Source organism: Trachinotus anak, unplaced genomic scaffold (genome assembly GCF_046630095.1).
Source record: "Trachinotus anak isolate AG129_WGS33_773 ecotype Australia unplaced genomic scaffold, CSIRO_AGI_Tana_v1 ptg000019l, whole genome shotgun sequence".
NCBI classification, from domain to species: Eukaryota; Metazoa; Chordata; class Actinopteri; order Carangiformes; family Carangidae; genus Trachinotus; species Trachinotus anak.
Window position 1 is genome coordinate 18,550,735 of NW_027273870.1, and position 16,369 is coordinate 18,567,103.

The following is a 16,369-nucleotide window of genomic DNA, read 5'->3' on the forward strand; positions in this document are numbered from 1 at the left end:
GCGCCTGATTGCAGCAATTTGACGATACGTCAGACAAATCCGAGCACAAAGATATCATACACATATTTTAGGTTCAGTATGACTCCATTTCCGAGGATATCATTATCTCTAATTTCCATGGGACCAATATCCAGCAATCATAGAAAAAAAAAACTGCAGAACTTGCCTGAGAATCATCATTTTTAAGTTTTCTTCGTTATCAAAGTAATCTGTTGATAGTTTTCTGTACATCCAATGATACATAACAAACAGGAACTGCTTAAAGTGAATTCGGCGTACCAACATGTACAATAACATGCAGAATACTGTGTAAAACCATTAGGCATTAACTAAAATTAAAGTCAGGATGCTTTCAAAATTAAAGCTAATAAGTTTTAAATTCATCTTAATTTTACTTACGTGTCATGTTAAACCAGACTGACTCCATGATGTTGAGATCAGGGCTCTGTTAGGGCCAGACCATCTGCTACAAACTCCTTGTTCTTCTTGTTGCTGAAGATAGTTCTTTATGGATTTATTCTTCAGGCACTCATTCATGTGTATCAAGGCAGCATGGAATCTATGCTAAAAAACCTTTATTGGTTACATGGCTAGTTCATGGTACAATTGAAGGAATGACCTGTTCCAACCACTGCATGTCTTCAAAAGGGTTCAAACCAGTTCAAACAAGGAGAAAAGGCCCCAGCCCAACCATTTTATACAGTACTGCAAAAGGGAGATTATCCTGATTTGATAACAAGGACTACAGACAAGTAAAAGGCAAGCACAAAAAGTTTAAAAAGTTTTAAAAAATTCAATTTAAGTTACCATCATGACAGCAGGTGTGTCAAAACTGCAGTGACACAGTAGAGATGTTAAACTTTTGAATATTTTGCAATCCTCTAACTGGCCACTAGAGAGAGCACTTTACAAAAGAATCCACATGCCTAATATTATCGATGCTCTGTACCTAATAACACTGACATCCCAGGCTTATACTGAATTACAACACTGCCTTCAGTTAAAGTTATGACTATGCATTACTTTTTTCTGCTCATCTGTTAATGTGTTTGTTTGGCAAAGTCTGTACTGTACAAAGGAAAATATCAAGTATCCAGCACTTCTCGGGACTATTTTTATTAGTTAAACTCCCAACAGAAGCATTAAAATAAAACAATCATGTCTTAAAACCCTAGAAATGGGGCATCTGTGTCTTGCACAAGAAGCTGGATTTGTGGGAGAGGATTTCTTCCTGTTAGGTGCAATAATAATGAATTGTGGTGACAAAGTACAGTAGATATACAAGTGAAATTAATCAAACACATAAAGCACATAAAGTTTTACTTTAATCATAAATATAATGGAGGCACATACAGTAGTTTCATCCATAATTAAATGTACTATATTCTTCTTTTCTAAAGGTGATCAATACATTAAACTAAAGAGTTCTTACAAAATAAAACAATAAATACAAAGCAACATGACGTTAACAATAAATAAGTAGATCTTTGAGACTATCTCAATGACGTACAGTAGAAATGAAAATAGTACTCTTATTTCATAGAAGTGCACAAAATGTGAATGTGCAATAAGTAGAGAGGTGCAATAAATATATTAAATAAAGTAGTGTATAGTGCGCATTTTTACTTACGGGATTATTCTATGATTCAGTGATAGATACATGGTGATACATGTTTACTAATGGCCTGACATGGGATCATTTGCAACTTTTAAACATTAATTATACATTAAAAATACATCTTTGAATTTTAACATATGAATCAAGTTAGAACAGTAGCTTTTGTGCCAAATAACTAACATGGTGATATGAATCTATACGTATACAATACAATTTCTTATTTCTTTTAATGGTCTTAGTGCCAGTGTAACATATTCAGTTTAAAACCTTCTATATCTCACTTCCAATGAACAAAAATGTAATGGCACTAATATGATACTAAGCTGAAGTATTTTTTTTTTCCATTTCATTATAAAGCAAGTAATAGCGCATTTTTTTTATACTTGTAAGTCAAATCTTTCACTTTTAATCAAGACTTTGTCTTTATCTCTCTTAAAGTGAAAATGACAGTGGTTAAAAAAATACTGTATTTTATAAGTGAAATAAGTAATTTTGGCTGAAAGAGTAAAGCCTATAGATTCTCAGTATTTTTGGCAGGTTTCAGAAAAAATACAGAATGACAAAATTAGCAACTAAAAACATTTAAGATAGATGGGAAATGTTTGCTTATCAACTCTTTTATACAACAAAAATGTGAGTGTACTTTGTCCAAAACTGTATCAAACTTGAATGTACCATATACTGTATCACTTATCATATTGTGTGTACACTACAAAAGTATAGTGAAGTCATGACAGATCATGGTTAAGCAGAAAACAAGGAGGGAGAGAAATTAAATGGGTTCATATTCACTTTAAAAAACCATGGTTTATATTAAAAATATCTGCAGGTCTGTGAATAAATTCACTTTTTATACATCTGATCCATCTCATCTCTGCCTCAAAATTCCTTTGACGGTGCCAAACTGAAGCTTTCATTAGATGACACTCTTTATGTTTTAGTATTGAATAGTTAAGTTTTAACTGTGGTGGACTGTGTCAGTAGGCTTCCTGGAGAGAAACCACACCTTCATTGGCTCCTTCTTTCCTTTCATGGTGACGGGGCCCCGATACTCCAGATGAAACTGAAGGTCAGCGTTCTCGGCAGACTGCAAACACCTGGAATACAACGTCAACACCATCGCAAATCACTCACTGTATGGTCCTGGGTGGCTTCTTATCTCGCTTGTTCTAATGTAAGATTTTTCTGTCAACAAAGAACATCAAATAGTCGCTTGTGTAGACCTTGCACTGTATGAAATAGATTCCAACTTCTTCATATCTAATACTGACACTTCCCTACACACTTTACAAATCTGTTTTAATTCTGTTTAACCAAGTTCTAAAGCTCCTTCAGACCCACCTAATTTCTCTACAACCAGTGTCAAAATCCAAACATAGCTTCAGATGAATAAAATAAAGGTGGTAATATGCCAGTGGCATTAAACAAGGAGGTACTTTGACTTACCGATAAGTATATTCTGAGACATTTATTTTTCCCTTTTCACCAGTAGTTTCTGTACGACTTGTGAGGTTGACCGTATTCCCAAAAAGGCAATATCTTGGCATCCTCTGGCCAATCACCCCAGTGACCACTTCTCCTGTGTGGATACCAATAGTAATCTGGAAAGAAAGGAGAATAAAGAAGGGAGACCCTACACACAATCCATTGTCATTGCTCTGTATGTTGGTAATATTTTGACCAAAGCACATAAATATGCCAAAGATGTCCCTAATTCTTGTCAAATACTGGCAAAATCAAGTTTAAAAATATTATTTTAAATATCCACAATATTTATCATTACTTATCTGCGGTAAAATCATTATTTAAAGAAGCACATGAAACCTTATTTATCTATTTCAAAACTACACCAAGAAAGAAAAACGATCCTAGCATTTGAATAAAGTAAATGATTTGTGCTCCACAGAGAGCAAGATAAAAAAAAAAAACATGCAAGCAGCTATCCAACTGAAAGCTACTCTTAGTCTGTTGGCAGAAAATCTTAAAGCTATCGACTGAAAAGGTGCAACATTTGGTGGGTGGATATAAGGTTAACTTTGCCAGAAATCACTCCATGTACAAAATTAGATTTTTTTTTAGGTTTTAGGTTTGCAATAAACTAGCTATTCCAAAAGCAGCCCCAGGCAATCTCCTGACTAATATTTACACTTGAACTTGTAGGCACTTCAGTGCTTATTTTCTTCAGAACATGAACACGTGGTGAGTGTCTGGGACAAATGAGTATCTATATTTAGCCCCAGGATCATGAGATGATTTGAGTCTGTTTCTGCTACTGAACCGGACTCCTCTTCAGCCAATGCCATGTCCCAAAATAAACAGCCTTTTGTTAAGCAGACATGATTTTCCAAAGTTAGGTCTCAACAGTCATTGATACAATAACAATCTCTAACAGTCAGTTAAACAAAAGTCTGCTGTTTTTTCTCCAACTTTTCACTGCTTATTACTTCACTGTGGAAATATGTCCAGATGCACAGATATCAATCAGCAAAAAGGGCCAAGGCTAAGGAGTTGGTCATACTACGTGGAAGCAGAATTTGTCAGCTTCTGAAGAGGCCTGACACTCAACACTTTACTACGTGGAGTTTCAAAGCGATATTAGACATTTACAATGCTGCAACAAACCCTAATTGTCTCTGCCAAAATCACAGATGCATTGCTTTAAAAAAAACAGCAAAATAATTAAAAATGTGATATAAAGCAGTTGGAAAACCATGACATGTGCCAAACACAGCCAAACAGCACCCCCAAAGAGAAACTATCCAACAAGGATATAAAAGACACTTACAGTACACATGGGGGTCGGAAAAATCAAGAAATACTGCTAATTAGCATTCATGTACAATGCGCGCACACACACACACACACACACACACACAATACAAACATTTAATTGTGAGGTTTTTGAGGGCAAAATTATGATATGTGGAGTTGATAAAATAAAGAAAATATTGATGCTTAAACTTGTACTCATAAAAAAACATTCACAGTGGATGATTCTCACTTTTCTGTCAGCACCATTGTTCTTATTTAAATGTATCCTATGTATTTTTGCAAATGTTTCTGTTTTTATCAAATTTTTCAAAATTCTCCCAATTTGCCATTTTCCCCATGCACAGTCCTTGTGGCTGCTGAGTCTACTGTGGGGCACAGACAGCAATGTGCTACCTCCACTATAGGCATCACCTGGAGGTAATGCACAGGATGCTCAGGCTTTCCCTGCCACTTCCACCCATTCAAACCACAAGTGCTGCAGCACTGTCGGCACCTTTTTTCAAAACCAAAACATAAACATACTTAGTCAGTGAATTAATTTCATAAGGGGTGAAAGGTCTGTTTCTCCACTTCTCACCATGATGGCTGTGTTTTCCTTGCAACTACACTCATTCCAAAAAGTGTGAAGTGTAAGAGGGGATCACTGTTACATTTAATGTGTATAGGAGAAATATAAATAAAAAATATACTATAAATATATAAAACTAGCTTAGCTGGTGTACCATCTGTTTAACCTAAAAATGGCAGTGTGTATTTGACAGCCTGACTTAGCACAACATTTATGAGAGATTCATATCACACCTGTACTGGTTCATCGTCCACTTTGACTTGTCCAGCAATCTCCATCATATCAAGAGCGAGGTGGCAGATTGACTTGGCGTGGTGCGTGCACGGCTCTGGCAGGCCACTCACTGTCATGTATTTATCACCCACTGTTTCCACCTGTATGAAGAAAAACATTTTGTCATTCTTCATATGAATGATATCATTACCGGTTTTATTTTTACTTTACTTTCATTTCATGTGAAATCATCTGTTCCCACTGTGCTGCAAAGGGAGTTCTTGAATGCACCGTGCTGCTAGAAATAAACTGAAACACCCTGAGATAAACACTTAAACACTTACATCAGCTTTAAGACATTCAGGGCCTCTTTGAGTCCTGCTAAAACCCCAGGACCACCAAGCCATTCAGCTTGTAGAGTAAATATTACTTCTTTTGGTGACCCAGTGCCTGAAGCCGATCCCCTGGAATTGCCGAGGTCTGTTTGACTTCTTAAAGTGCATTCTTGTCTGAAAGCCTGGAGTGTAAATCTGCTGCACGAGGCCTATAAAATGGTGTAGTGCCTCTGTAAAACTACACTGTGTTTAGAAGTTGGTACTACTCTTCTTATGGTGAAAAACTCAACTAAGTTGATATAAATACACCCTTACTGGCGTGTATATGCACAATTGCATAACGTTATTCACCAGGGGGCTTCACTTGTGCATTTAAGCTGGAGAACCAGCTGAGAACATGGTAGGTAAACGCAATTGAATTGTTCATTTTGGACAATACAATTGTAGTCATTTGTAAAGTTTGTTTCATTATCACTTTGCTGCATAAATCCAGTCCTATCTGAGAGAAATTTACAAATATACATGATATACTGTCATGGTTCAATTCTTGCTTCCAACCTTGTATACATAAGGGTTCTTGCGAGAGTCTGTCAAGATGTCAAAACGTGTGTAAACATCATTGAGCAGGTTGACTATCTTGATGGCTCCCTCGGCCGAGGCGTGCTTGCTGCAGAACGCATTAAATCCTACGATGCCACTGAAGAGGATGGTCACGTTGTCGTAGCGTTTTGCTGGGACAGGCCGTTTGTGTCGCAGCTCGTTGGCAACAGACGGCGGCAGAACGGAGTACAGCAATCTAAAAGGAAGAAAAGAAATGAACATTTTGAGCAAAAACCATAGTTATGGTGTACTCGAGCAGCAGAGTAATGGGCTGGGGCATTACACAGACTGAAGTCCATTCTTTGGATCAGCATTTTATTTGCTCACCCACCACCTTTTGGTCATTTCGCTATGCAAGCTGCTCTCAGATGGGAGGGTGGTGTTTCTATGGTAACTAGTTAGATCATGGCTGCCTGTTAAAAGCAAAATACCTTCCATGATGCATCATAATTTGAGGATACATACAGCTAACAGCCACTACATATAAATCTATACTCGTGTATAGAGTGTATTTACCCAGTAGACGAGGCTATACATATGTATTTGTAGCATCTATAACAATTCACATTCAAGGGCGTGAAGAGTGTTTTCTCTCATGAGGTAAACACCAGCAAAAACAGTTGCGTTCATGACCAGAAAACATAGCGTTGTAAAACTCTGAGAATGCAGCGACACTGCAGCAACAGCTCTCTGAAAAATTTAGAGAGGAGCCATGAATTCTAATCAATAGTCAGAGCCCAAGGCACTCTGAGAGCAGAGAATGGCGAGAATAATAATATAGGGATCCAAAAGGAGAGTGAAAGTCTTTTCCTGTGAGAAGATAGGGCTGCTACAGCAGTCTTAATAAAGACCATGCTCCACCTCCATGCTCCTCTCCAGCTGTCACCCACTGCTGTGCCAAATTACTATGACAGGCCCTTTTCTGAAAGCCAGAGTCAAAACTAACTGAGTGTCTTCACCATAACCGGTACTGAGGAGTAGCTTAGGCAAATATCAACTTGGGTATAACAATAGATTCTGACCCTAGGTGTTCTACTGTGACGTAGGCTCAACATAACCTCAGTGGACTGAGACGTGTTAGTCTTTCTTCAGTTTCTTGTCTAAAGTCCATCCATAAAAGGGAATACTTAAGGACTCATGAGCAATCTTAGAGGATAAAACAAGAATAACACCGCTGTAATTACACATATATCATAGTGAGATTGAGGTTGACTCATAATCTTTGGATAATTACAGGGTTGTGTCATATAATTATACATAATTATGACTGTAATACACAATTTTCTCAGTAACTTACTAGAAGGAAAAGTTTGTAAACACTGCTTAATTGATTGGTGTGAATGACAAGCTTATTGCTTAGGACCACGGTTCCCAATGTCCAATAATCTGGACCTGACAGGCGTGTGTAGGATAGTTTGGTCCTGGCTGAGCTCTGCACTCTGCAGAGTGCCATTTTTGTTTACAATTCTTACATTGCTAAGATTGGGTCAAATAAATATCTGGCAGGTTTGAGGATCATTTCTTAAGCTATTTATAAGATACAGTGATGTGTGTTTATAATAACTCTACTGTCATTTACTAAAAGCTGGAGGTACAGTGTGTCTGTGGGCTAAATTAAGAACTAAAAAAGAAAGAACACCTCTACAGTCAAACCTGTCTGTCTTTTTCTTCTCATCCTCCAGGGCCCGGAGGGTGTGCTGCAGACGATCTGTCAAGATTTCCAGCTCTTGGGTCAGCTTGTACTCCTCACGAAACTGCTCGCCCAGCAGCACCAGGTCACGCGTGGCGTCATGTAGTGGGATGTCACTCAAGTATAGCCCCCTTCGTGTAAGATCATCCAGGTTCATGACACTAGCCACCAAGATAGAGAACAGGTAAACAGAGAAGGGAGAAAACCGTGAACTACTTCTTCATTATTGTTGGTCTTACAGTTATTTTCACAAAGAAATTGCTGAAAATCTCTTGTGTGTCTGTAGTAGCAGGAAAACTGCAGACTAGTTTCTTGTTCTGGCTCAAACAAAGAATGAGCATAAATTTAACAGAGGATAATGTATGAACTGCCAGCAGTGAGATCACTATCCTCCTTTCATGGCTGAGTCGACTGTCTCCAGATAAATGTTCCTCTTGTGGCCAGAGGTCAGACACACTGTGTTGTGAGAGACCTCTCTGGTCAGGTGAATGAGCATGATCCTCTGTTTCAGCCCCTGTTATTTTCTGTCAGGCGGCAACCTTTTGTGAAAACACTGATCTTGTCCTCTGCAAAGTGTTTTCGATCTGTGAGGACAAGACCTCTTGAACCCCGCTCTCCTGTGTTTGATATGTCACTGGAAATGTCTGATTGTTTACATTAGGACCACAGAGGCTAATGGAGGTTACAACACAAGAACCGATGTAATTACCAGCTCACAGGTTTCTTTATTCCTTTATGGGGTTGTTTTCTCTTGCCCTGTTTCTGCACACATATATATGTTTATAAAAGCAAAATATATTTGAGCATAAGTGAACATAAATAACCACAACACCCTTACAAAGATTATGAACACATTTGAATTACGAGCAAAGCAGAAAAGGTTTTCTGTTGACATTTGTCCAACAATTCATAATCATTTTCTGTATAAACATTTCCTGTATATGAACAGAATACTGTGACTGCTTTTGCTGTCCAAAAACTATCAATGGGGTATTCCACCAATTTTACACATTAATATCAGTTTAGTATTTATCCTGTAAACAGTAATATAAGATGTTCTATTTTGATCTGTGATATGTTCCTTCAATAGTGTGAAGTTAATTGTAGTTTGTTTACAATCAGACACACATTCTTCCCTGCTGCCGGGTAACACCGTGTAACATTCGCCTCAAAGTTAAAACACATTGCACGACTCCTCTCCAGTACACCATTCTCTATGTGATGGAGATGATTTGACCCTGTGTTTTGGAAATGGTAGTCTGACCAATCAGATTGAAAGAATACAGAATTTTTATTGTTCTTGTACTAATAAATGGATATTTAACCTTTTTGCCCACATGTTGTGACATGTAATGTCATACTCTGTATTTATGGTCACAAAATATTTTTATTGTCAATTTTTGTGTAACTCTAGGGCAATAATATTTTGTAAATAGTGTTTTTGAAGAAAAGAATGACAGGAATGTTTTGTATATGCGCTATCTATGATGACATATCAATCACATGGTCATTTTGGGAGACTTGCCTTGGAGCTCGCACCGCTCTGCGACTCACTGTGTATGCGGTCTCCCCATAATAAGACTACAGTGTCTGGATATTTTGGCTAACTAGTGAGCCTTTTTAAAATGAAAGTATATATTAAGATTTAGGTCTTCAGCAGGAACAACTTTTGGGCTGGACATCATAGAGTAGGGAACGAAAAGTACTGAGATAAGCATAAATACATTGGTGATAACCTTCCAGCATAGTAATAGAAAAATGAACAATAACAAACTCTGTTGAGGCATTTGAGCAAGTGTTTAACAGCATCTAAATTTTACTTCAAATTGTAGCTTATGTATATAGTGGACTGTATATATGTATGATCAGAGTTTTATTTCTGTATAATCAGAAGTACAATGGAATTCACCCAAGTAAATTAAGACTTTGCATTTCAGGATTTGTATCTTTGCCATGAATTTCCCATTCCGTAGGTAAAAAAGAATCAGTGTTTTGGTTTATATATTCAGCGTGTGCTTCTGTCAGGATAGACCGCACTATGGGTTTACCTGGGTGAGCAAAGGAAAAGGATGTTCTCCGCCTCTGGCAAGTAAATCATCTGTCCTTTCAATCTCAGACAGCTGATCTCCACCCCCGTCAGCTCATCCTCGTTCTCTACAGTCTCCACATTCAGCAGGCCCTCCTGTCATGATTACATCACACTTATGAATATTTCATTACATGTTCTTCTCTAAATCTGACTCAAAACTGGGCACCAGTTCAACTAACTCTTTATTTTTAAATCTGTATGTTTTTTTGCTTAAAGTGCATCATTTACCACTGAAGAGCATTTAGATTTTATGTGCAACTCTGTGTTTCTTGTATTGTGGCTTATGTAGCAAGTACACAAATTCAACTGTTTTCTATTCTTACTGTATTTTTCCCACCTGAATTTCCATTTAATAGAGATCTATCTTCTCAAGACTGACAAAATTTGCTTCACCTTTTAACTGTCCTTTACGGTTTCTCCATTTGACATATAGACCCTTGCACTCCTTCTTTCATGCATAAACATAAATATAAAATTCTACATATAAAATTTTTTGATTAATTGTTCACATGCTCAATAATCTCTGCATGCTAACAATTTCATCCTCACAACAGTGCCGATGAAACCCACAGAGTCAAAATATTATGCAGCTTCTAAAAATATCAGTAAGCTCATCAATATTAATATATAGGACTATAAACACATCCTGTCATGTACAATCAAACCATGTTTTGATCATTCAGACTTGGGTCTGTTTTAGTGCTTTTTTGCCTCCTGGATAAGTATTCAAATATAACTAAAATAGTGATTAAAAACTGCATCGCATGCCATATGTACCTTACTTCGCAGAACGAAGACAGTGTTGATGTGGGAAAGGATGCCATGAAAACTGAAGTCGATGTGAGGACGGACTAAAGAAAAAACTGAAGGGAGGATACAGGTACCAGGCTGGAGCTGGGGGATGAAATAAAAATATACACATTTCAGTCAAAAGATATTAAAAACTATTGCAATATTTGTTATCTGTGCAATTAGATACTGCAGCATTCTGGGGAACTACTCAGTTTAGGACAAATAGAAGACTGACAAAAATATAATCAAAAGCTGGCTTTGTGAACTAAGATTTGCTGCACGTGAAGCACACTTTAGGTTTAATTGGATGTGAACGTGCACCTGTGGCAGGACTCGATAAATAGCGTTCCCACACTGTGTGAGCATCAGGTCCTTGTCAAACATGAGGTGGAACGGGAAGGCCTTGCAAAAAGTGTACGGACTGATTCTAGTCTCCTGCGTTCCGTTCTCCTCGAAGCCATCCAGATCCTCATAGAACGCTTCCTCCTCGGAATCCTTCTCCTCGATGAGGAACTTGATGTGGTCGCACTCCTCGCTTTTGGGTTGGATCATCTGCATAAGACAAAATAAATAAATTAAATAATTAAATAATTGATTAGATAATGTTGTTATTGTTACAATACATTATTACAATAATTAAGGTAAAATTAATAAACTTGTCTGTCTTGTGGCACATGGTTGTGGCAATAAGACATTTTTAATTGAATATTTCATCTTTGCAATGTTCGTGTCAATAATATTATCCCAGTAATATTATTATTAATCTCAAGTCTGCTATTCTAAAATTAAGAGGGTATAAAATGACATTATTCTGTGGGTTTATGGGCATAAGGCATGCTGACGTCAAGCTGCTGTCTGTGCACCCTGTTGCCACAGCAACAGTGGCTAATATTTCCAGAAATTGGGTGTCACATTTGGAGCGTCTGCCATTTTCTGTTCTTTCATTACACACACAATTGCTGAAAAATATTATCCTGTCTGTACAATATGATTAGGTTTGGGAGAAAATGTCACTCGCTTATGAAACAGAAAACTCCAGCCAAAGTACAGTAGATGTCTGAGGAGAACATCATCCTGCAGTCTACTGGAGTAGATTACAGACTGTGATTTGTGGGCTGAACATTAACATACAAATAAAATTACAATAGGACAGTTTATGACATCTCGCTGTTACAATCCTTCCTACTAGCTTGACAAAATCAAATTAGTGTGCTTGAGTAAATGAGCCATGGAAAAAAAAAAAAAAAAAATCAAGGTGCTCTCCTCAGGATTAATTATCGCTAAAATATGCAGTTGATTGGCCAATTCAAATTCAGCAACAGCTAGACAAAAGTTAAAATAAAACCATGGAAGAAAAAACTCAACAAAAGACTCCCGACATCTCCAAGCTAGAGACTCTATAACTTAGATCTAAAAATATCCTCTGACTCACAGACATTAGCCAAAAAGTCACTGCTGAACTGCAGTTGTCACGGCGAAGCACTGTTTCCATTTCGGATATTTTGTAACTTTCTGTTGTTTAATCTCTACTTCATAACCTTTCTAATTATATTCTGAGACGCACACTTACACATCCTGACACAAAGCACAACAGGGACTAAAAGGCTTCATTGAATGTTGTACCATAAATTAGAGAGAAAAAACTTGGAAGTCATCTTCATTCATCACTGGGAGCAGAGAGAGCCATTAGAGCTGTGAGTTCACTGCACAAAAAGGGAACAAAAACAGCAAAGCAGACCTTCATCTCTATCTCTGTTCCGTGGATTTGCTGAGCGACAGTTTTAATGATGCCGATCACAATGTCTTGCAGGCCTTCTCGCTCTGAGTAGTAGTGAAGAATCAGATTGTTTCCCTTCTCGGCATCGGTGCAGCGAAATGAGGGAGCCCTCATCCCGGGATAAATAGTACCCAGGTGGTCATGTAGAGCATCTAAATTCTGAAAATTTAGATTCAAGACAAAATATGCAACATTCAAGAACAGCACATTTAATTAAAACCTGGCTGAGGTATAATTAGTTAGGGGATGATGCAGTACAAAATACATTAAGCTTTAAAGAGGCACTCCCATTGTTTAGTATTGCACCTCCATAACAATGAGGGGCTTGTGAGAAGTAGATCAAAAAATGAATGTTTAAAATGGAAATAGTAAAGGATGAGATACCCTGACTTTTAGTTCCTCATATGGGTCAAGCTCCAAAAACACTGTCCCATAGATTTCCCATAATTCAACACAATAACATCTTTACTTTGACCCTCCTACACAGTTAAAGCTCATTGCATTTCAAATGAAAAGAATCCAGGGGCACGGAATGAAAAAGAAGTGAGTTTACTAGATCTCTGTAGCCCACCCCTCATCTCTGCTTGAGAGAAACCCCTCATGGCTACCTTAGCATAACACACCCAGACCTCCAGACAAACTGTCATCGGTTCACTTGCATTATGGGCAATTTAGGCGCCAGGTTTTAACAAGGAGGAAAAATGCATGAAATCAAAAGGATGATGTCTTTGCATCAATTCTGATCTTTTCTTTCTTTATTTATTTTTTTTTACACTGCGTATTGTTAGTCCTACAATGTTATAGGAATGCAATGATAAATCAGTGGAGTCCTCATAAACACTGCAATTTTACAAATGATTATAGTTAGCGTTACCATCCACCTGTCGTACAGGCAAAGAAGAGAGAGCATACCTGCAGGAATTCACGAACATTTGATCCTAACACTCGCAAGATGGTGTCATATCCTGACTCCTGGCAAAATTCAAAAAACATCTTCCCAAACATCTGCAAGATATCTCCGGCATTGATCTCTGAAATACAGAACAGAGCTTATTAATAACTCAGCTTGTGATACAGGTTGCAAATGTGCCATGAAACTCCATTTGTAATATATATACCACATATAATGTTTTCATTTACAATAATTCAAAAAAAAAATTTAATGCTGTCACTTACTGAGAACTTTACTTGCAGCCGCAACTAGATCATATGTTTTGGCATCGTCATATATGATTCTAACAAGGAACTGACCCTCAATATCAAGCTGAGCCTCCCTCCTGAAAACAAAGTGAAGCTGTTACTCATGAGCCACAGCAAACGTTACAGCAGAAGTAAACAGTCATTACAGGCAACTTGTTCAGGCAACCATTGGCTCTGCCTTTTTGGAATTGCTTTTCTATTGTTGCTTAATTCACAGAGGGACATCTGTTTACAGGAACAAGTCAGTTTATTTGTGGCCAGTCAATGTGAGATGTCTTCATTTTAAAAGGTTTCCATATGTTTTGAAGTAGGTTATGCGCTTCCAAAACTATACTGTGAAACAAATTCAGATAATCAGATTTGGATCTACTGCACAGAGAGCAATTTTCTATTTATACATTTGACAATCCAATTTTAAAAAAAGTCAGAAATCTTAATGAGAGTCTGATTACTACTGTTTAACTGAGAAAACAGAAATGATTTACAGGCCTGACCGGCGAGCGCCATTTCATCAGAACCTGTAACAGCTGGGAAAACATACCAAGCCTTGAAAGGTTTTGGAAAGAAAATAGGAATTCATTTCTAAATCACTCAGCTCATCAAGACTGCAAACAGACCCAACATGATAAATTGTGCATTAAATAACAATGAGTTACATTTGGAGATGCTGCACAACAGTATAGTTTTTTTGTGGTGGCTGGAGAAAGACCTCTTTGAAAACATTTACACAAGGCAGCTGCTGCTGTTTTTTTCCTTCTTTCTTTTTTTAGGCAGGGTCAGGTCGAGGGCAGTTAAGACTACAGATGAAAAATAAACTTAGACTGAGCCAAACATTTTAAAATCCTGAAAAAATGGCATGTTAACATTACACTGGGGAATGGAATTACATTCATCCTTATAAGTTGTAACTGTAACCAAAATCTGTTGGGGGATCTGCTCCATGAGGGGATATTTTTTACAATTTGTTGGACTGTGCCACGTTCTCCTTCGAAATGATATATATGATACATACACAAATAGTTAAGAAAAAGACTCCTACTTTCAGCTTTGTGACCCTGCATTTTTAGATAATAATAATAACTCGGGAAATAGAATAATTTTGTCAATCCATGACGGAAAACACAATATCCTTTAGTTTACATATGATAATATTAAATCACCAAAGATGCTTTTCACAGCGACAACACTGCATTGGCTTGCAGGGTGCAACTAACATTCAGCTTTACAGTGGTAGGACAGAACTTAATGCATTCATTCAAGTACTCTTTGAGGTACTTTGAGTACTTTTATTTTATACTATTTTATACTTCTGCTCCAATACATTTTGCAAGGAAGTATTGTACTTTTTCAATCCACTACATTTATCTGACAGCAGTCAAACAACACAAGCGGACACTAGTTGCTATGCAATCAAAAAAAAAAAAAAAAAAAAATCATATACCCATTTAATATATATTGTAGTACAAGAAACTACCCAACAATATATAAAACCAAAGAAATTTGTTCCACCTCAACCAGCTACAACATTAAAATGTTATACATTGATGCATTAGTAAGAGAAAAAAAGAGAGCCCATCTTCTGCACCAATACTTACATTTTTAAGCACATTTTGATGACCATACCTCCCTGTTTTTACTTTGAATATAGTACTTAGATAATATATATAATATACAAGTACTTATTTCACCAGTGCATCTTTTCCAGGCTACAATCATTGTCGTGGCTGACTAAAAGAGAAGCTGCTGTGGGACAGAATTTTAAACGTGACATTTTTGTCCAACTTTTCACCAACTTTGTCTGAGCTTCAGTGAGAGCCCTCAGAGAATGAAAGGTTAATCATTACAGCGAAAGCACAAGTGTCTACATCTCGGCTGGCAACGCGCTGGCAATGTGTGAGCTGAAAGGGAGCTAGCTGTACAGTAGGCCCGTCCTGTATCCTTGTTGTGGTCTGGTTGGCCACTGTGTAACCTATGATACCAACCAACAGGGCCGAATAGTAAACACACGATCCACAAACTCACTTGATGTCTTCCCACACTTCCGGGCCATAGTTCCTTAAAACGAGGAGCTCCAAGGCGTGATTCACAAAACCATACTGTGAAATTAATGGAAAACACGAGCAGCGTCAATCATTATTTCATGCACACCGGCAAATTTTCCTGGAACATACACGAATGCTGGCTTTTACAAGTCATATCAAATGTATCATATGCTTAAAATAAATCCGCATGCAGATTTAGCTCACCTGTTATTGCACAGTACACTATATAGATATTATTGTGTAACGGCTACATAGTGGTCTAGTAGCAGGAAATGTCAAATGCATCGCGTCGCGCCACAAACAGCCTATTTTACCAGCACTAAACCATAATACAAGCTCGGTAATTACATACCATGATGGCAGCTGCTCTTGTTTTTTCCTTATTTTTCAGCAAAAACCGTTCAGTCTGACACAACCTTCATCGTTTGGTACAGATGCTGAGTGTGTCCGCGTCCACCCCCCCCCCCCCGTCCCCCAGCCCCCCCACCCCCTTTTTCCCCCAGTAGTGAGTGACTGACAGTGAGTCTGGCCAATAGCAAATCAAGGACGGCTTTACGTAAGACATTCCTGACCAATGAGAACAAAGCTGCCCATGCCGATGTCCAGCTGATGCTGGGGAAGCTGAAATCTCCGCAGGCAGATACACAGTCACTGGTATTTAACAGCATGTTTT

At 37.8% G+C, this 16,369-nt stretch overlaps 1 protein-coding gene across 1 annotated transcript; it reads right to left on the minus strand.

Annotated features, from left to right (window-relative positions):
* Window positions 1–1,303: 1,303 nt before the first annotated feature.
* Window positions 1,304–16,164, minus strand: gucy1b1 (guanylate cyclase 1 soluble subunit beta 1). The gene is made up of 13 exons (XM_071504592.1): window positions 16,049–16,164; window positions 15,677–15,750; window positions 13,631–13,731; window positions 13,367–13,485; window positions 12,416–12,613; window positions 10,999–11,229; window positions 10,663–10,779; window positions 9,845–9,978; window positions 7,760–7,957; window positions 6,065–6,302; window positions 5,192–5,332; window positions 3,065–3,219; window positions 1,304–2,715 (listed from the first exon to the last, which is right to left on the minus strand). Exons 1-13 carry the CDS (start codon window positions 16,049–16,051, stop codon window positions 2,577–2,579), a joined length of 1,848 nt encoding a protein of 615 aa, XP_071360693.1. The 5' UTR covers window positions 16,052–16,164; the 3' UTR covers window positions 1,304–2,576.
* Window positions 16,165–16,369: the final 205 nt, after the last annotated feature.

What these genes read in the sequence shown, in the direction of transcription:
- gucy1b1 (XM_071504592.1), bottom strand. An exon ending in ATGTTCGTGAATTCCTGCAG is followed by an intron (nt 12,614 to 13,366) that starts GTATGCTCTCTC and finishes CTAAATTTTCAG; the next exon opens with AATTTAGATGCTCTACATGA. An exon ending in AGAACCCTTATGTATACAAG is followed by an intron (nt 5,333 to 6,064) that starts GTTGGAAGCAAG and finishes TTCTTCATACAG; the next exon opens with GTGGAAACAGTGGGTGATAA.